We start from the raw sequence: 21361 nt of genomic DNA on the forward strand, positions 1-21361 counted from the left end.
TGGAGGAAGGAACAGAATGCAAGGTTTCTAAATTTGCCGACGATATGAAAATAGGTGGAAAGGCATGTTGTGATGAGGATATTGTGATTCTGCAATGGGATATAGATAGATTGGGTGACTGGATGAAAACCTGGCTCATGGGAGTTTTGATATGGGGAAGTGTGAGGTCTTGCACTTCGATAAGAAGAATCAAAAGACAGATTATCTAAATGGAGAGAAACTGCAGGTGAGTGAAGTACAGAGGGATCTAGGTGTTCTATTGCATAAATCACAAAAGCGAGCAGGCAGGTCCAACAAGTACATAAGGCAAACAGCATTTTGGCCTTTATTGCATAGGGGGCGGAGTTTAAAAATAGGGAGGTTTTATTGCAATTACACAGGGTGTTGGTGGGGACTCACCTGGAATACTGTGTACAGTTTTGGTTCCCTTACCTAAAAAAGGATAGAGGAACATTGGAGGCAGTCCAAAGGAAATTCACCAGGTTAGTTCCTGGGATGAGACGGTTGTCCTATCAAGAGAGATTAAATAGTACGAATCTGTATTGCTTGGAGTAAGAGTGAGGGGTGTCCTTATTAAAACATATAAAATCCTGAGGGGGCTTGACAGGGTAGATGGTGAGATGTTTTGACTAGTGGAAGAGTCTTGAACAAGGGGACACAGCTACAAGAGAAAGGGCCGGTCATTTAAACCTGAGGTGCATAGAAATTTCTTCCCTCAGAGAGTAGTCAATCGCTGGAATTCTCTGCCCAGAGGGTGGGAAGGCTGAATCATTAGAAGTATTTAAGATGGAGGTGGATAAATATTTGATAGATCGAGGAATAGGGGGCAATGGAGACATGGCATAGAAAGAGTTGAGTCCGGCATAGATCAGTCATGATCATATTGAAGGGCCTGTTTGCCTACTCCTGCTTCTAATTCTGGTGTTCTATCCTCCCCACATTCACAATGCTTCCAAGTTTTGTACCATCCTTAAGTTTTGAAATTCTGCCCTGTACACTAAGGTGTAGGTCATTAATATATGGATTTCATATGGAAGGCAAATGCACATGGAATACAGGGTAATTTGATGAGATGGATTCAAAATTGGCTTAGTTGGAGGAGACAGAGGGTGATTGCAGACGGCTGCTTTAGAGACTGGAAGCCAGTATCCAGTGGCATACCACAGGGACCTGTGCTGGGTCCCTTATTGTTTGTTATTTATATAAAGGACATAGATGATTATGTGGGGGTGGGATCAGCAAGTTTGCGGATGACTGAAAGATTGGCCGGGTGGTTAACAGTGAGCTGGGAGTCTTGGGTTACAGGAAGATATAGCCGAGTGGTCAAATGGGCAGATAAGTGACAGATGGAATTTAACCCTGAAAAGTGTGAGGTGATACACTTTGGAAGGAGTAATTTGACAAGGAAGTGTTCAAAGAACAGCATGACACTGGGAAGTTCCGAGGAACAAAGGGACCTTGGCGTGTTTGTCCTCTGAAGGCAGAAGGGCAGGTTAATAGGGTGGTGAAAAAGGCATGTGGGTCACTTGCCTTTATCAATCGAGGAATAGATTACAAAAGCAGAGAGGTCATGTTGGAGCTGTATAGAACTTTGGTGAGGCCACAGCCGACAGTGTGCAATTCTGGTCACCACATTACAGGAAGGATGTGATTGCATTGAAGTGGGCGCAGAGGATTCACCTGGATGTTGCCAGAGATGGAACATTTAAGTTATGTAGAGGTTGGATAGGCTTGAGTTGATTTTGTTGGAGCAGAGAAAACTGAGGGGGTGACCTGATTGAAGTGTACACAATTATGAGGGGCATGGACAGAATGTCATAGATGTTTACAGCATGGAAACAGGCCCTTCGGCCCAGCTTGACCATGCCGCCGAGTTTCTATCACTAAGCTAGTCCCACTTGGCCGCATGTGGCCCATATCCCTCTATACTCACCCTGACAATGTAACTGTCTCACTGCTTTTTATTAAGACAAAATCGTACCCGCCTCTTCCACTGCCTCTGGCAGCCTGTTCCAGATGCTCACCACCCAGTGAAAAAATTGCCCCTCTGGTCTCTTTTGTATCTCTCCCCTCTCATTTTAAATCTATGCCCTTTAGTTCTAGACTCCTCTACCTTTGAGAAAAGAGGTTGACTATCTACCTTACTATGCTCATTATTTTATAGACTTCTGTAAGATCATCCTTCAACCTCCTACGCTCCAGAGAAAAAAGGTCCCAGCCTATTCAGCCTCTCCTTATAACTCAGACCATCAAGTCCTGGTAGAATCCTCGTAAATCTCTTCTGCACTCTTTCTAGTTTAACAATATCTTTCCTATAATAGGGTGACCAGGACTGAACACCATAGGTGTGGTCTTACCAATGTCTTGTACAACTTAAACAAGACATCCCAATTCCTGTACTCAATATTCTGACCAATAAAACCTAGCATGCTGAATGCCTTCTTCACCACCCTGTCCACCTGCGACTCCACCTTCAAGGAGCTATGAACCTGTACTCCTAGATCTCTGTTCTGTAACTGTCCCCAACTCCCCACCATTAACTGAATAGGTCCTGCCTTGATTTGATCTAAAAAAAATGCATCCCTCACATTTATCCAGCACCGATCCCGGAGGCACACCGCTGGTTACAGGCCTCCAGTTTGAAAAACAACCCTCCACAACCACCCTTTGGCTTCAGTCGCCAAGCCAATTTTGTATCCAATTGGCTACCACACGCTGGATTCCAAGGGATTTAACCTTTTGCAACAACCTACCATGCGGTACCTTGTCAAAGGCCTTGCTAAAGTCCATGTAGACAACGTCGACCGCACTGCCCTCATCTACCTTCTTGGTTCCCCTTCAAAAAACTCAACCAAATTCGTGAGACATGACTTTCACCTTACAAAGCCATGTTGACTTTTCCTAATTAGCCCTTGCCTGTCTAAATGCCTGTAGATCCTGTTGCTCAGAATACCTTCTAACACCTTGCCTACTACAGAAGTAAGGCTCACCGGTTTGTAGTTCCCAGGCTTATCCCTACAGCGCTTCTTAAACAAGGGCACAACATTTGTTACCCTCCAATGACCGCTACCCTCCAATGGCCAATGACCGCTAAGAACCCACCCAGCTACCAAGGCACCCGCCCCTTTATTGGCTGAAATCGAAGACAGTGATCAGAGCCCTGTCGAACTATTGGGTCCAAGGTTAAGGACCGCCCCAAAGAGTGCGAAATCCCAGAGGGATAAAATAGCACAGCCATGTGTTCTGTCTCTTTTGGATCCAGCCTATGCCAAACCAATTGTAGCAGGAACAGCCAGCCAAGTTCAAGAACAATGATCGCTACCTGACGGATGAGCCCAGCAGAGACAGAGCCGCTTTCGTCGAACCAGCCAAGTGAAATCCAGATAAAGGCCTTATCCATTTGCACAGTGCCAGTCGCCTTGAAGTTAAGTATAGGTTATTGTAGCTGATAGGTGTAGTTTAACTCGTGGTAGATATTGTGTTTGCATGTCGAGGTAACTCTTGCGTATGTAAATAAACCATCTTTTGAACTAACTAACTGGTTGTGTGGTTATTTGATCGATATAAGGGAAAGTTTGTGGTTCACCAACATCATTAATAAAGGCAACAGTATCGGCGACGCTGTTGGGATCGAAAACGAGCCAACACATTTCATCAGGTCTCGGGAATTTATCTAACTTGATCTGTTTTAATACCTCCAGTCTTTCGCTGTAATATGTACACTCCTCAAGACATCACTTTTTATTCCAACATTCGTGCCTTTCTAAACAGTACATACTGTCGAGAAATATTCATTTAGGGCTTCTCCCATCCCTTGTGAAACCGCACCATAGATGACCTTGTTTATCCTCAAGAGGCCCTATCCTCTCCCTAGTCACTCTTTTGCCCTTTATATATCTGTAAAAGCTCTTTGGATTTTCCTTTGCCTTATCTGCCAAGACAATCTCATGTCCCCTTTTTGCCCTCCTGATTTCTCTTAACTCTACTCCGACAAGCCTAAGTACTCTTCAAGAGATCCACTTGATCCCAGCTGCCTCTGCATGTCATACATGTTTCTTTCTTCCTTTTGACCATGGCCTCAATATCCCGAGTCATCCAGGATTCCCTACATTGTACCAGCCTTACCCTTCACTCTAAAAGTAACGTGCTCACCCTGAATCCTAGTTTACACCATTTTGAAAGACTCCCACTTACCAGCTGGCCCATTGCTTGTAAACAGGCTCCCCCAATCAACTTTTGAATGTTCCTGCCTAATACCATCAAAATTGGCCTTGGCCCAATTTAGAATTTTAACTTTTGTGCCAGAACTATCATTCTCCATAGCTATCTTAAAACTAATGGAATAATGGTCACTGGTCCCAAAGTGATCCCTCACTAACGCTTCCGTCACCTGCCCTTCCTTATTCCCCAAGAGGAGGTCAAGTTTGACCCCCTCTCTAGTCGGGCTATCCACATATTGAATGAGGAATTCTTCCTGAATACACTCGACAAATTTCTCTCCATCCAAACCCCCAGTGCTGTGGCTGTCCCAGTTAATTTTGGGAAAGTTAAAGACCCCGACTATTACCACCCTATTTTTCCAGCAGCTCTCTGTAATCTCCTTACATATTTGCTTCTCGATTTCCCGTTGGCTATTTGGGGGCCTGTAGTACAGTCCTATCAAAGTGATCTCACCCGTCTTATTTTTCAGTTCTACCCATATAGACTCCGTGGGCGAACCCTTGGATATATCCTCTCTGTACTCCAGTGATGTTGTCCCTAATCAAAAATGCAATTCCCCCTCCCCTCCTATCTCCTGGTCTATAATTTCCTATAGAATCTGTACTCTGGAATATTGAGCTGCCAGTCCTGCCTTTCCTTTAGCCATGTTTCAGTCATAGCTATAATATCCCAGTCCTATGTACCTATCCATGCCCTGAGTTCATCTGCCTTGCCTGTTAGGTCTCTTGCATTGAAATAAATGCAGTTCAATCGGTTTCTCTGCCTTCCAATTTTCTCCTTACTCGTCTCTTTACTACCCTCTGACTTCCTGCATTGGTTCCCACCCCCCACCACATTAGTTTAAATCCTCCCAACAGCCCTAGCAAACAACCCCCCTAGTTCCAGTCTGCCCAGGTGTAGATCATCCGATTTGTAATGGTCCCATCACTCACAAACCGGTTCCAATGTCCCAAAAATCTGAATCCCTCCCTCCTGCACCGTCTCTCAAGCCACGCATTCATCCTGTCTATCCTGTCATTCCTACGCAGACTAGCATGAGACACTGGTAGCAATCCCGAGATTACGACCTTTGAGGTCCTACTTTTTAGTTTAGCTCCCAACTTCCTAAATTCAGCATGCAGGACCTCATCCTGTTTTTTTACCTATATCACTGGTGCCGATATGCACGACAGCTGGCTGGTCACCCTCTGCCATTAGAATATCCTGCAGCCATTCTGAGACATCCAGGACCCTTGCACCCGGGAGGCAACATACCTTCCTGGTGTCTCATTTGCAACTGCAGAAACGCCTGTCTACTCCCCTTACAATCGAATCCCCATAACTATAGCTCTACCACTCTTTTCCTGCCGTGCTGCACAGCAGAGCCAGCCACAGTCCCAAGAACGTGGCTACTGCTGCCTAGCCCTGGTGAGCCATCTCCCCCAGCAGTATCCAAAGCGGTATACCTGTTTTGGAGAGAGAAAACCGCATGGGAGCCCTGCACTGCCTTTCTACTCTTTCTCTGCCTTTTGGTCACCCATTCCCTATCTCCCTCAGTACTCTTTATCTGCGGTGTGACCAACTCACTAAACATGCTATCCACGACTTCCTCAGCATCGTGGATGCTCCAATTTGAGTCCATCCGCAGCTCTAGAGCCGTCAAGCGGTCTAACAGGAGCTGCAGCTGGACACACTTCTTGCACATGAAGGAGCCAGGGACAGTGGATGTCCCAAACTAAATAGCTAAATTACCCAATTTAACCACCCAGTGTAACCAATTCATTTTTTTTTTCCCAATTAAGGGGCAATTTAGCGTGGCCAATCCACCTACCCTGCACATCTTTGGGTTGAGGGTGAAACCCACGCAAACACGGGGAGAATGTGCAAACTCCACACAGTGACCCAGAGCCAGGTTCGAACCTGGGACCTTGGTGCCATGAGGCTGCAGTGCTAACCCACTGTGCCACCGTGCTGCCCGTTTGGGGGCACTGTTAGTGGCACCTCTGCCGTTCTCGCCGGCTCGGTACTCCACAAGCCCGGTTAGTAGTGGCAGCCCTGAGGGTGTGGTGACAGTGGAGGCAGCACATGGGAGTTGGTGGGGGCGTCGGTGTGGGCACCGATATGTGATAACCACCGGTTCGCCCCAGGACTGGATGGTGGCTTTCAGAGGTGGCCGCAGGCGGGGATCAAGAGATTTGGGGATCTGTTTATTGATGAGGGTTTCCCGAGCTTGGAGGAGCTGTCGGAGGTGTCCGAGTTGCCAGGTGGGAATGGGTTCCGGTATGTCCAGGTGAGGGATTTTATGCGGCGGCAGGTTGACCTTCTCGCACCTGCTGCTCCAGGGGCTACAGGATAAGGTGGTGTCAAGAACAGGAGTAGGCGAGGGGAAGGTCTCAGAGATCTATAAGGAGCTGATGGAGTGGGATGGAGCCCCGATAGGAGAGGTGAAGAGGAAGTGGGAAGAAGAGCTGGGGTGTTGGAGGCCAGGTTATGGGAGGATGTCCAGAGGACAGTTAATGCACCCTCGTTGTATGCCATGCTCATCCTGATACAATTTAAGGTGGTTCACAGGGCACCCATGACTGTGGCCCTGATGAGCAGGTTCTTTGAGCGAGTGGAGGATAGGTGTGGACGCTGGGCGGGGAGGGGGGTCCTGCGAACCTTGCCCATATGTTTTGGGCGTGTCCGAGACAGAGGGGTTTGATGTCATGTCAGAGGTCTTAAAAGGGAGGGTGGTTCCGAGTCCAGAGGTGGCAATCTTCGGTGTGTCACAAGACCAGAGAGTGAGGGGCAGGTGTCTTGGCCTTTGCCTCCCTGGTGACCGGAGACGGGTCTTACTAGGGTGGAGGGACTCGGATTCCCTGAAGTCGGGGGTGTGGGTTAGCCACATGTGGTTTCTCAGACTCAAAAAAATTAAATACGCCGTGAAGGGTTCATTGCCGGGCTTGCCCGGCGGTGGCAGCTGTTCATCGACTTCTTCGAGGAAAGTTAGGCTGTCAGCAGAGGTGGGGGGGGGGGGGAGGCGAGTAATGATAGGAGAAACAACAGAGGGGTGGAGTAGGTGGCACTATTTGTGTAAGCAACATTGGCTGGAGTTTGTTGGTTATAGTGTGCTTTTGTGTTTGTTGAAATTTAATATTTAAAATTGTTAAAATTATAAATGCCTCAATAAAATATCTTCTAAAAAAAAAAAATGTAAGCCTAATTGTGACCATAACAGCTCCATTTCTATTTTTTGCTTGGTTTCCCATGCAGTCCCTTGCCCATTGGTACCATGGTCTGGTTTGCACTCCTTCAAGTTCCAATGTGGAGTAGAGGTTTAAGTGGCACATTCTGAACAATTAGATACTTTCTGCCTCTTGCTATTCTCCTGGGTGGCCACCTATCCTCAACTCATTGCCTGTGGGCTGACCGATTCTGGAAACACAACCTCCCCAATGCTCCACAGTGACTCCAGCTACCCTGAGCTCAGAAGTGCAGCTAGACACTTCCTACACTGGTGGTCCTCCCTAGACATGGGTGCCCTGAAGTTCACACGTCGCAGCAATGTTAATCATTTGATTACCCTGCACGTTGTGGTCCTTGATCATGATTTTAAACGCTGGATGTTCTTTTAGAATCTAGTTGTATATTATTTAAACTATTGTTAATCCATGTCCCTTGACCTATTAATTCTGTAGATGGGTCATATGGACTCAAAACGTTAACTGTTTCTCTCTCCACAGATGCTGCCAGACCGGAGTATATTTATTTATTTGTTCATGGAAAGTGGGCTTTGCAGGCTGTGCCAGCATTTATTGCCCATACCGAATTACCCTTGAGGGGGCAGTTCTCACTCTTTCAACTTCTTCCATTGGGCAGGAGATACAAAAACCTGAGAACACGCATGAACAGATTCAAAAACAGCTTCTTCCCCGCTGTTACCAAACTCCTAAACGACCCTCTTATGGACTGACCTGATTAAAACTACACTCCTGTATGCTTCACCCGATGCCAGTGTCTAGGTATTTACATAATGTATCTTGTGTTGTCCCATTATGTATTTTCTTTTCATGTACTAAAGATCTGTTTGAGCTGCACGCAGAAAAATACTTTTCATGTGACGATAAACAAATCCATCCATCCAACCAACCACATTGCTGTGGGACAGGAGTCATATCTAGGCAAGAACATCAGATTTCCTTCCCTAAAGGACATTAGTGAACCAGATGGGGTTTTCATGGCAGTCGACAATGGTTTCATGGTCATCATTAGACTTTAATTCCAGATTTTTATGGAATTCAAATTTCTCCATCTGCAGTGGTGGGATTTGCCTGGGTCCCCAGAGCAAAACTCTGGGTCTCTGGTTTACTAGTCCAGTGACAATACCACTATGCCGTCGCTTATTCAGCATTTGTTGTATTTCACTGTTATACCAGTTTAAATATTTTCCAGCTCCTATTTTAAAAACACCCTAGTTTAGAGGGAGAATGATACTCACCAAATAATCACTTACCCACTTTCTTCTGATGTCAGGTTTTTCCTTTGTGTTGAACCCACTCGCTGTCTTCCACATTGCTTTCAGCTGGTGATTTCTGGTACTATGTTCTCTCAAGCTTGATCCCTTACTCCATTGATCAGCCCAAGCTTAAATGTTGTCCAGGTCTTGCTTCGTGCTAACACAAACTTCTTCATATGAAGAGTTGCAACTGGCACTGAAGACTGCAATTATCAGCATACTTCTGATGTCGTAATGGAGGAAAGGCCACTGATGAACTAACTTCAGATGCATGAATTCCTCAGGGTGACGCCCTGGGACCAAGATTATTGGCCTCCAACAAACACCACCATTTCCTTTGTACTAGATATGACTAAGAGCTTGCCTCAATTTCTATTGACATCAATTTTACTGATGCCGCACTCAGTGAGTGACTCCCCTTGATATCAAATGCTGCCTTGATATCAAGGGGAGTCACTCACCTCACCTCTGGAATACAGCTTTTTTTCCTCATGTTTGGACCAAGGCTATAATTAGGTCAGGGACCAGTTAATCCTGGTACAATGCAAATTGGTGAAGTTATTGTTGAGTAAATGCCACTTGATGGCACTGTTGACACCTTCCATCACATTGATGAGAGTAGACTAATGGGCTGGGCTTTTTGTGGACAGGACATATCTGGGAAATTTCCCACTTGTTTAAAATCTTGCCAACTTTTACAACTTTGACAAACAATCGTTGATATGAAACGTTAACTCTGTTGCTCACTCCATAGATGTTGCCTCAAGTGCTGGTTATTTCCAACATTTTATGTTCTTGTTTGGATTGAATAAAAATGAGCAGGCCATTTGGAATCTGGCACCTGCTCCACTATTCAATAAGATAATGGCTAATCTCCCACTTCAACTTCCCGCTCATTCCCCGTGTCCCTTGATTCTCTTTGCATCCAAAAAAGTGTTGACTCAGCACTGAGAAGTACTCTTTAGGTCGATGGTACAAGTGAGTGAAGAAATTACTCCTCCTCTTGGCCCAAAATGACTGATCCCTTATCCGGAGACTGTGACCCCTAATTCTAAACTCCTCAGCCTGAGGAAATATGCTCCAAACATCTACCTTGTAAAACCCTTTAAGGCACTTTATATTCCAATGGGATCACCTCATTCCTCTAAACTCCTGCTATTAGGGGCCCCACCCTATGTCCTGTCTGGCAATCCCCTTTCTCCCAGGAGCCAGCCAATTGAACTAAACCCAAATCCAGACCGACAACACACAAATGAAATGTAAACAAAAACGTTTATTATCAAAACTCTGGCAAAAATAACATTTACAATCTGAACATGATAATTAAGTTGCAAAAGTGAATTTCCTACTCAATTAAGAGTATAAATGTAAAACAAATCAATATTTACTGAAGTGAGTACTGATGTATATGGACATTGGGCAGAGGTGCCTCTGTACCTATTGCTATCCAGGAACCAGATGCAAAAACTCAAACAGGCTCCAGTTGAGATTAGAGTCCACCCACCACACCGGCCACTCAGTAAAACTGAAAAATATTCTCTCGAAACTGGAGCCTGTAAAACAAGAACAGCTAACACAAGCACAGAGGGAAACATTAGTTGCCATTGGTAATGGGATCCTCTTCCATATCTTCCTCTTCAACCTCATCAGCAGGACCTGGAAAATCACAAAGCAAAACATTTACCCAAAGTATTTCACTTGCTTTTTATATTAGTTCAAAGGCCAAATCAAACATTTATTACATTATTAAAATCACTTTCGATTTGATAAGTTTCCGTAAACAGCTGTAACATGTGCCTCAGAAGAATGAGTGGGCCAGTCACAAAGCAGGGTGTAAATTCCACCTCAAACATCTGGGAACATGGACCAAAAAGAAGCTGTTTTAATATGACCAAATTTCTGCCTCGGAGTGGTTCGGACCGCATGGTTTTACTCAAGTGCAGCTTTTTCTTCAGTTATTCAGGCAAAACGTCCTTATACGGGGGGGGCAGGAGGCCCACAGGTTGTTACACTGAATGGAAGGCACAAGATGTCAACACCTGTCGAAAATGGCAACTTGAAGCTTGTTAAAACTTGAAATCTTGTCACACTCTTACCAGTCGGTTGCTGGAAATTCAAATATCTTTATAAACGTCATCAGTCTCTTTGGTGTCTGTAACATTACATGTGTTTTGTGCTGTATTTTGAAGTTATGCTCTATGTTCTCAAGTCGGGGTCAGGATATATATCAAAAAGAACAGCGGTCTAACCACCAACTGCAGAGTGACGCCAATGACACCTGTGCACAACGACTCTGCTTTCTAGCTATTTGACAATTTTGTATCCATGCTGCCACTGCCCCTTTCATCACAGACTTGGACTTAAAGTGGTTTTAAAATATCAACTCCATGTCGTCAACTCTTAAGTTACTTCAAAGAATTCAATCAAGTTAGCCAAATAAGATTTGGTTTTAACAAATCAGTGCTGACTTTTGTTTACTCACTCTTATTTTCCCAAATGCCAATTTGTTTAGTCCAGGCATCGTCAAACTCGGGAGCGTGACCGGCGGGTGGGTCGCAGGCGGGTATCGGGAGGGTCGCGGAGCTCCCGATCGCGCAAATCCGTGCGCAACAGCCGGCTTTTAATAATGCCAGCTGAGCCAGGAACAGACGAAAGAAATTTGGCCGCACAGCGCATGCGCGCCCGATCATCGGTGCACATATGCAGTGCGGCCGCATTTGTTTTGTTTTTTTAATGGTCGCAGCCTTTTGTTTTTACAAGTTGGGGGGGCCAAAGGGACAAAGCAACCATTGGGGCCAAAGGGACCCAAAACCATTTCCTCCATTTTTGTCAGCAACAATGCAAGAGAAAATGGTGGGTCACGAAGGTCAGCCGGCGTGGGCCACGGAGGTTGGCAAAAATGGGTCCCCGGAAAAAAAGTTTGAAAAACACTGATTTAGTCTATAGAATCCCTACGGTGCAGAAGGAGGCCATTCGGCCTATCAAGTTTGCACCCACCCTTCGCAAGAGCACTCCATCCAGGTCCGCTCCCCTGCTTAATCCACGTCCTTCCAAAATCTAACCTGCACATCTTTGGACTGTGGGAGGAAGCCAGGGCACCTGGAGGAAACCCCGCAGACCACGGGGAGAACGTGTAAACTCCTCAGACAGTCACTTACAGGAAGAATCGAACCCGGGTCCCTGCCGCTGTGAGGCAGCAGTGCTGACCACTGTGTCAGTGGATCAATGTGTCAAAATCTCCCCATTTCCTTTTTTAAATGGCTGTAAATGTTCAACACTACAATCCTCTAGCTCCACACCCATGTCCAAAGGAAGGTATGGAAGATTGTGACCACTCCGCTATCTTCACCCGTATCTCCATCAGTGGTCATAGAGGTGTACAGCAGAGAAGGCCCTTTCATCCATCGTGTCAGCGCCAGTCAAAAGACACAACCCAAGTATTGTAATCCAATTTATTAGTTTTTTTAAAATTCATTTACGGAATGTGGGCCTTAAGACCATAAGACACAGGAGCAGAATTAGGCCAATCGAGTCTGCTCTGCCATTCAATCATGGCTGATATTTTACTCATCCCCATTCTCCTGCCTTCTCTCCATAACCCCTGAACCCCATATTAATCAAGAAGCTATCTATTTCTGTCTTAAAGACACTGTGGTTTGGCCTCCACAGCCTCCGATGGCAAAGAGTTCCACAGATTCACTACCCTCTGCCATCGCTGGTTAGGCCAGCATTTATTGCCCATCCCTACTTGCCCTTCAGGTGGTGAGTTTCCTTCTTGAACCGCTGCAGTTTCTGTGTAGGTACATCCACTGTGTTGTTAATTGAGGGAGTTCAAGGATTCTGCCGCAGCGACAGTGAAGGAACAGCGATATATTTCCAAGTCAGGGTGGTGAGTGACTTGGAAGGGAACCTCCAGGTGTTGGGGTTCCCAGCTAGCTTCTGCTCTTGTCCTTCCAGATGGTAGTGGTCGTGGGTTTGGAAGGTGCTGTCTAAGGAACCGTGGCGAGTTCCTGCAGTGAATTTAGTAGATGGTACACGGCTGCCATTGTTCGTCGGTGGTGAAAGTTTGAATGTTTGTGGAAGGCGAAGCAATCAAGTGGGCTGCTTTGTCTTGGGTGGTGTTGAGCTTAAGAGTGTTGTTGGAGCTGCACTCATCCAGGCAAGTGGAATATTCCATTGCACTCTTGACTTTTGCCTTGGAGATGGTGGACAGGCTTGGTGGGACGTGTGTCAGGAGGCGAGTTACTCACCGTAGGATTCGTAGCCTTTGACCTGCCCTGGTAGCCACAGTATTTATATGGCTAGCCCAGTTCAGTTTCTGATCAATGGTAAACCCCTGGGATGTTTTTGTGCCCTCAACGCATCTGCCTTGTTTGTCACACTCTTGCATTAAAATAGCTACCATGCAATTTTGCCAATCACCCTTGCAACTTAACCGGTCTATAATTGTTATGGCCTTCCTGACTCAGTTCCTGTCGTTTCTAATTTTGGCTGTGCATCTCCTCCTGCTGAACCTTCTCCTAGCATCCCATCCCCAGCCAAGTTATTGTCAAACCTCCCTACAAGGATGCTGGTCCCATTTCGGTTCAGGCTTAACCCGTCCACCTTGTACAGATCCCAGACTCCTAAACGACCCTCTTATGGACTGATGTGATCTCTTCACACATCTTCACCTGATGCCTGTGTCTATGTATTTACATTGTGTATTTTATGTTTGCCCTATTATGTATTTTCATTTTATGTACGGAATGATCTGTTTGAGCTGCACGCAGGACAATACTTTTCACTGTACCTCGGTACACGTTACAATAAACCAATCTTCCAATTTGCCATGGAGTTCTCAACATTGACTCCGGACCCCAAGAAGCCTCATGGCATCACATCAAGCACGGGTAAGGAGCATAGATGAAGCAATACTCCTCCACGTTGAACATCTATTGAAGAAGTACCGAGGGTGGCAAGGACACAATGTTCTCTTGGTGGGAGACTTCAATGTCCATCACCAAGAGTGCTTGACTGCACCACTGCGAACCAGAAGTCTGAAGGATTTATAAAGGAAAGGGAGTAGCATACTAGCTTGCCCTCACCAATCTACCTATGCAGATGCACATGTTATTTTTTAATTCATTCAAGGGACGTAGGCATCACTGGTTAGGCCAGCATTCATTGCTCATCCCTAATTGTCCTTGTGAAGATGGAGGCGAGCTGCCACCTTGAATCACTGCAGTCCATGACAGTATTGGCAAGAATGAACACCACAGAGTTCTTGTGGAGATGAAACACCACCTTCACTACCACCGTGCTAAATGGGGCATATTCTGAAAAGATGTAGCAACTCAAAAACTGGCCATCATCAACAGCAGAATGTAGTCAACTACTGCACTGTAAATTCTATGTTACAACCGTTAACCTTCTGCCCAATATGTTGTTCACTCTAACCTTACCATCAAGCCAAGATCGAAGAATAGAGACAAGGCAAGAGAGAAAGGTATTAATGTAGGAAATGCTAAATGGACCATGACATGAAGTGGCAGGGTGTAGAAATAAAGAGTAAATCATCCGATAAGACTTGAGAATACAAAAATAATAAAGGAACAAAACTGAAGGCTCAGTATCGGAATATACATAGCATTTGCAACAAAACAAGTGAACTGAAAGCAGAACTATAAACCAGTATAAATTATCCGATAGCCATCATAGAGACATTGCTGCAACATGACCTAAATTGGGACCAGAGTATTGAAAGGGACATGACATTTAGGCCTGTCAGGAAGCTAGGAAAAGATGGAGGGTTGGCTCTGTTAGTTAATGTTACTTTTAGCACAATACAGATGACCCAAGTTTCAGGTAACCAGGATGGAGAAGCAGTTTGGGTAGAGATGTGCAGCATGATGCCAAGGTGGTTAGCACTGCTGCCTCACAGCGCCAGGGACCGGAGTTAGATTCCGGTCTTGGGTGACTGACTTTGTACGCTTTCCCAGTGTCTGCATGGGTTTCCTCTGGGTGCTCCGGTTTCCTCCCACCGTCTAACGGTGTGCAGTATAGGTGGGTTGGCTATGATCAAAGGTGCCGGGTTATGGCGGGGGAGTGGGGTGCTCTTTCAGAGGGCTGGTGCAGATTGATGAGCCAAATGGCTTCCTTTTGCATTGTAGAGGTTCTAGGAGATGAGAAATGATGAAGGCAAGAAGTTACTTGTGGGAGTGGTGTACAGGCCCCCTATCAGTAACCATATGATAGGACGGACTATAAAGGAAGAAACAATAGGGGCTCATCAAAAAAAAAAAAGGGGGGGATTTTAATCTACATACAGATTGGAAAAATCAGAAGTAACCTAGATGAGGGATTCAAAGAATGTTTCTGGGATAGTTTCTTAGAACAATACGCTCTTCAGGTAGCCAGAGAGCAGGCTCTCAGAGCTGGTATTGAGAGAGATTGGATTAATTAATGACCTCATGATGAAGCCACCCCTTGATAGCAGTGACCATAATATCATTGAATTTTATTTTCAGTTTAAGGGAGAAGACAGTGTCTAAGGCTAGTATTTTAACCTTAAATAAGGACAATTATGAAGGCATGAAAGCAGAGCTAGCTAAAGTGAACTTGCAAATTAGGTTAAGGGATAGGTCAATAGAGATGCTGTCGCATACATTTAAAGGAGATATTTCAGAATAGAACGAAAAAGAAAAATTCCAAGGGCCCACAATCCAAGGTGAACTAAAGTTAAAGATGTCAAACTTAAACAAAAAACATAATTGTACAAAGGTGGGTGGTAGATCAGAAGATTGGAGAGAATATAAAAACAGTAAGGAATGACTGAAAGATTGATAAAGAAGGAAACATTTTAGAATAAGCTAGCTAGAAATATTTTTATAGAAAATATTTTATTGAGGCATCTATAATTTTAACACTATTCACCAATAATATCCAGCAGAACCCACAATCAAATAACCATCATCCCCCCCAAACACAAACCCTAACCAACATGGCTTATAAAAACACACCACCAGCCCTTTCCTTTAAGATCCTGAGGGGTAGTGACAGGGTGGATGTGGAGAGGATGTTTCCTCTTGTGGGACCCCGAGAAACAGGGTTACTGTTTAAAAATAAAGGGTCACTCAATTAAAACAGAGATGAGGCGAATTTCTTTCTCTGCGGAACAGGAGTCTTTACAACTCACTTCCTCAAAGGTGGTGGAAGCAGAGTCTTCGAATATTTTTAAGGCAGAGTTGGATAGATTCTGGATTAACAAGGGGGAGGAGAAAGGTTATCCGCAGTAGGCAGGAATGTAGCGGTTGAGGTTCTTATTGAATGGTAGGGCAGACTCAAAGGGTCGAGTGGCTCTCTGTTTCTTCTCATTCTTTTGTTCATATGGGAGTTCATATGTAACCCTGGTTCAATGAAAGGTGCAGGAGGGAATGCCTGGAGCAGCACCAACACATGCAAAAATGAGGTGTCAACCTGGTGAAGCTAATACACAGGATTACTGGTATCCCAAACTGTGGAAGCAGCATTTGACGGACAGAGCCAAGAAATCCCACAACCAATGGATCAGCTCAAATTTCTGCAGTCCTGCCACATCCAATCGTGAATGGTGGAGGGCAATTATAGGCTAAGTGGAGGAAGAGGTTCCACAAATAACCCCAGCATCAGTAGGGTGGATAAGGTACATTTGCAACAATCTTCAGCCAGAAGTGCCATGTAGATGGACCATGCCGGCCTCCTCCGAAGGTCCCTAGCATCACTGACATCAGTCTTCACACTCCACGTGGTAAAAAATGGCTGAAGGTACTGAATACTGCAAAGGCAATGGGTACTGATAACATTTTGGCAGCAGTACTGAAGATTTGTGCTCCAGAGCTAGTCACACCCATATGTGAAATGTGGAAAATATGCCCTGTCCACAAAAAGCAGGACAAATCCAACCCAGCCAATTATTGCTTCATCAGTCTACTCTTTCTTGATCACCAGCAAAGTGATGGAAAGTATCATCACAAGTGCTATCAAGCAACACTTACTCAGCAACAATCTGCTCACCAATGCTCAGCTTGGGTTCCTACAGAACCACTTAGCACCTGACTTCATTACAACCTTGGTTTAAATGTGCAATAAAGAACTGAACTCGAGTGAGAGTTATAGCCCTGGACATCAAAACAGCATTTGAGAGTGTGGCATCAAGGAGCCCTGGCAAACCTGAAGAAAATGGAATAGGAAAACTCTCCACTGGTTGGGAATCATACCTAGCACAAACAAAAGGTAGTTGTTGGAGGACAATCATCTCAGTCCCAGGGCCTTGCTGCAGCAGTTCTTCAGGTAGTGTCAAAAGCTCAATCTTCAGTTGCTTTATCAATGGCCTTCTCTCCGTAAGGTCAAAAGTTCAGGATGTTCACTGATGATTGCAGAGCTGATATTCGCAACGCTCCAGATAACGAAGCAGTGTGTGTACATGTACAGTAAGGCCTGGAAAACATTTGTGCCACATATGTGCCAGGCAATGACCATATGAGGTTGAGTGTAGTTTTAGATTGAAGGCAGCCTGGGGTGAACAGTTTCCCCATTTGTTCTGTGGATTATCTCCACACTTGTGGGTAATTTGCAGGTGGTGAGGTGCAGTATTGCAGTGAGGAAAATGGAGAACACATTTGATGCAATGACACTGCCTTGTCTGACCGCAGTTTTCACTAAGGCAGAATTTAGAATCATCGAATACTTAGTGCAGGAGGCAATTCAGCCTTCTCAAGGAGGCACCGACCCTCTCAAAGAGCACCCTACCCAAGCCCACTCCCCCACCCTATCCCCGTACCCCATAACCCAAACTAACCTGCACATCTTTAGACTGTGGGTTAAAGCTGTTTTGATGTCCAGGGCTATAACTCTCACTCGAGTTCAGTTCTTTATTGCACATTTAACCCATGCACACATGGGGAAAATGTGCAAACTCCACACAGTCGGCCAAGGCCGGAATTGAACCTGGGTGCTTGGTGCTGTGAGGCAGCAGTGCTGATCACTGTGCCACCATACAGCCAAATTGGAGGCAGACACTCCATAAGTCATTGCAATTGAGAGTGTACTGCCAAAATTCCACCAGCACATCTCCTGTCCCACCAGAGGCGACAACACACTTGACCACTGCTACTCAAAAATCAAGGGCGCCCATCGTTCCATCCCCCGACCGCACTTTGGGAAATCAGACCATAAGACGGTGCTCCTTCTCCCGGCATACAAGCAGAAACTCAAGCGGGAGAATCCAGCCAAGAAGGTTGTGCAGTGCTGGTCCAAGGAGACAGAAGAGCTCTTACGTGACTGCTTGGAGACAGTGGACTGGTCCATATTTAAGAACTCAGCGACCAACTTAAATGAGCATGCCACCACCGTCCCAGACTTCATCATCAAATGTGTGGACGACTGCGTGCCAAAGAAAGCAGTATGTGCGTTCCCCAACCGGAAATCATGGCTCAATCGCGAGATTGACTCCCTACTGAAGGACAGATCTGAGGCGTTCAAGGCAGACGACCCTGACCTATACAAGAAATCCAGATACGACCTCCGCAAAGCCATCCAGAATGCCAAGAGAGAATATCAAACCAAGCTAGAGTCACAGACAGACTCTCGGCGGTTGTGGCAAGGACTAAACAACATAACGGGCTACAAAGCGAAGCCGAACAGTATCTCTGGCAGCAGCGCACCCCTCCCCGATGAACTCAATGCATTCTATGCTCGGTTCGAGCAGGTAACCAACAATCCACTGTCGAGTGCCCCAGCAGCCCATAATTCACCCATACCCACCATCACAGCTTCCGAAGTCAGATTGGCCTTCCTGAAAGTGAACCCTCAGAAGGCGACGGGCCCGGACGGGATCCTTGGTCTCGCACTCAGAGCCTGCGCGGACCAGCTGGCAGAGGTATTCACGGACATCTTTAACCTGTCCCTACTCCACTCCGAGGTCCCCACCTGCTTCAAGAAGACCACCATCATACCGGTACCAAAGAAGAAACAGGCAACGTGCCTCAATGACTATCGACCAGTGGCCCTGACTTCAGTCGTAATGAAGTGCTTCGAGAGGTTGATCATGAAGCGCATCACCTCCATACTCCCAGAACGCCCTGATCCACTGCAATTCGCATACCGCTGCAACCGGTCCACATCAGACACCATTTCCCTGGCCCTACACTCATCCCCAGAGCATCTCGAAAACAAGGACTCCTACATTAGACTCCTATTTATTGACTACAGCTCCGCCTTCAACACCATAATCCCAGCCAAGTTCATATCAAAGCTCCAAAACCTAGGACTTGGTTCCCCACTCTGCAACTGGATCCTCGATTTTCTGACCAACAGACCACAATCAGTAAAAATGAACAACACCTCCTCCACAATAGTCCTCAACACCGGCGCCCCGCAAGGCTGCGTACTTAGCCCCCTACTCTACTCCCTGTACACACACGACTACGTGGCAAAACTTGGTTCCAACTCCATCTACAAGTTTGCTGACGATACGACCATAGTGGGCCAGATCTCGAATAACGATGAGTCTGAATACAGGAGGGAGATAGGGAACCTAGTGGAGTTGTGTAGCGACAACAATCTCTCCCTCAATGCCAGCAAAACTAAAGAGCTGGTCATTGACTTCAGGAAGCAAAGTACTGTACACACCCCTGTCAGCATCAACGGGGCCGAGGTGGAGATGGTTAGCAGTTTCAAATTCCTAGGGGTGCACATCTCCAAAAATCTGTCCTGGTCCACCCACGTCGACGCTACCACCAAGAAAGCACAACAGCGCCTATACTTCCTCAGGAAACTAAGGAAATTCAGCATGTCCACATTGACTCTTACCAACTTTTTACAGATGCACCATAGAAAGCATCCTATCGGGCTGCATCATAGCCTGGTATGGAAACTGCTTGGCCCAGGACCGCAAGAAACTTCAGAGAGTCGTGAACACCGCCCAGTCTATCACACGAACCTGCCTCCCATCCATTGACTCCATCTACACCTCCCGCTGCCTGGGGAAAGCGGGCAGTATAATCAAAGATCCCTCCCACCCAGCTTACTCGCTCTTCCAACTTTTTCCATCGGGCAGGAGATACAGAAGTCTGAGAACACGCACGAACAGACTCAAAAACAGCTTCTTCCCCACTGTCACCAGACTCCGAAATGACCCTCTTATGGACTGACTTCATGGACAATACACCCTGTATGTTTCATCCGATGCCAGTGCTTATATAGTTACATTGTATATGTTGTGTTGCCCTGTTATGTATTTTCTTTTATTCCGTTTTCTTCTCATGTACTTAATGATCTGTTGAGCTGCTCGCAGAAAAATACTTTTCACTGTACCTCAGCACACGTGACAATAAACAAATCCAATCCAAAGGCTTTCACGAAGTGAAAAAGGCCATGTACAGTGGTTGGTGCCATTCCTCGCCTTGTGCTTGAATTTGCTGCACAGTGAAGATCATGTGTGTGGTGTTTCTCAATAGGTGGAAACTGCAGTGTGACTCTGGGAGGAGTTCCTTGGCCACTGGGAGGAGGTGGAGGCCTTGCCATTGGGCTCCGAAGGAGTGCACACCATGATGTTTGGCTGCAGGAGTTGTTGAAATATGCCGAAAATAACACACGACTGTATCATGGGGTTCCACTCCAGATTTTCTGTTAGGGTTTACATCCTTAGCCTTAGTCCTTCCCAAGACGCCCACAAGGGAGTGGGGCTTGTATTCTTGAGCAGGGACTCTGACCGGCTACCGTCAGCTGAGCCCAGGTCTCGAAGCCAGGGTTGACACCCCCTGCAGTAGCGCCAGTTCACAGGCGCTACCCATTATCCCAGTAACTCAGTTATTCACCCCATTCATACATTTACACACATGTTCCCTATCCGGCCTTCACTTTAATGGTAGCTGTATATCCCATTCTTCTGTACACCTTGCATCCCCTCAATAATGCTTAATCCTGACAGTGCTACTCCAACCTTCCAAATTAATTTAAATGCTCCCACACATTTGCTAACCGCCCCACATGCATATTGGTCCCAGCCTTGCTGATGTTTAACTGGCCCATCATCTCCACAACTGGTCACAACACATGTAGAATCTGAAGTTTCATCTCATCTTACCTTACTAAGTGAGATCCAGTGATTAACTCCTTTTGAGACTCTCTAGCCATCATGCTCCCGAGCTCTCAAAACTACCCTTTCCAAGCTACATCACTGGTTCTCGTCTGCACCATCCCTTCTGGTTGTTCCCCTTTTCCACACAACATATTCTGTATCCATACACAATTTACTCCTATAGACTCAATTAGAAGGAAGCATCAACATTTCTAACTCCTGAACTATGAGTTTTCGTAATAAGGCATTAATAATTCAAGCCACTCGGGGCTTTTCACAGTAACTTCATTGCAGTGTTAATGTAAACCTACTTGTGACAATAAAGATTATTATTACACAGTACATCAGAATTGTGCTTTCTGCTAGTTGGAACGTAGAGCAGGACTTCCACACTTTACAACTCAGTAGTACAAGCGAGGCTGTCTGCTCTGATACACAAACCCTGATACATGACAGAAAAGGCTAGGCTTCACTTGCTGGGAGGCAGACCTGTGGAGAGACTGGGAGTGAACACGTGTTACAAAGTTCAGAGAGTAGGTAGAAAGCAATGCCCAAACTTGAGA

At 45.9% G+C, this 21361-nt stretch overlaps 1 protein-coding gene across 1 annotated transcript in view; it reads right to left on the reverse strand.

Moving 5' to 3' along the window:
- Positions 1-9951: 9951 nt before the first annotated feature.
- snrpa1 (small nuclear ribonucleoprotein polypeptide A') overlaps positions 9952-21361 on the reverse strand; it is a 54380-nt gene continuing 42970 nt past the window's right edge. The window contains exon 9 of the mRNA XM_072468813.1: positions 9952-10354. Within this exon, the coding sequence (XP_072324914.1) occupies positions 10293-10354 (62 nt within the window). The 3' untranslated portion in view covers positions 9952-10292. The remainder of the gene's footprint in view (positions 10355-21361) is intronic.

This window comes from Scyliorhinus torazame, chromosome 12 (assembly GCF_047496885.1).
Source record: "Scyliorhinus torazame isolate Kashiwa2021f chromosome 12, sScyTor2.1, whole genome shotgun sequence".
Lineage (NCBI taxonomy): Eukaryota > Metazoa > Chordata > Chondrichthyes > Carcharhiniformes > Scyliorhinidae > Scyliorhinus > Scyliorhinus torazame.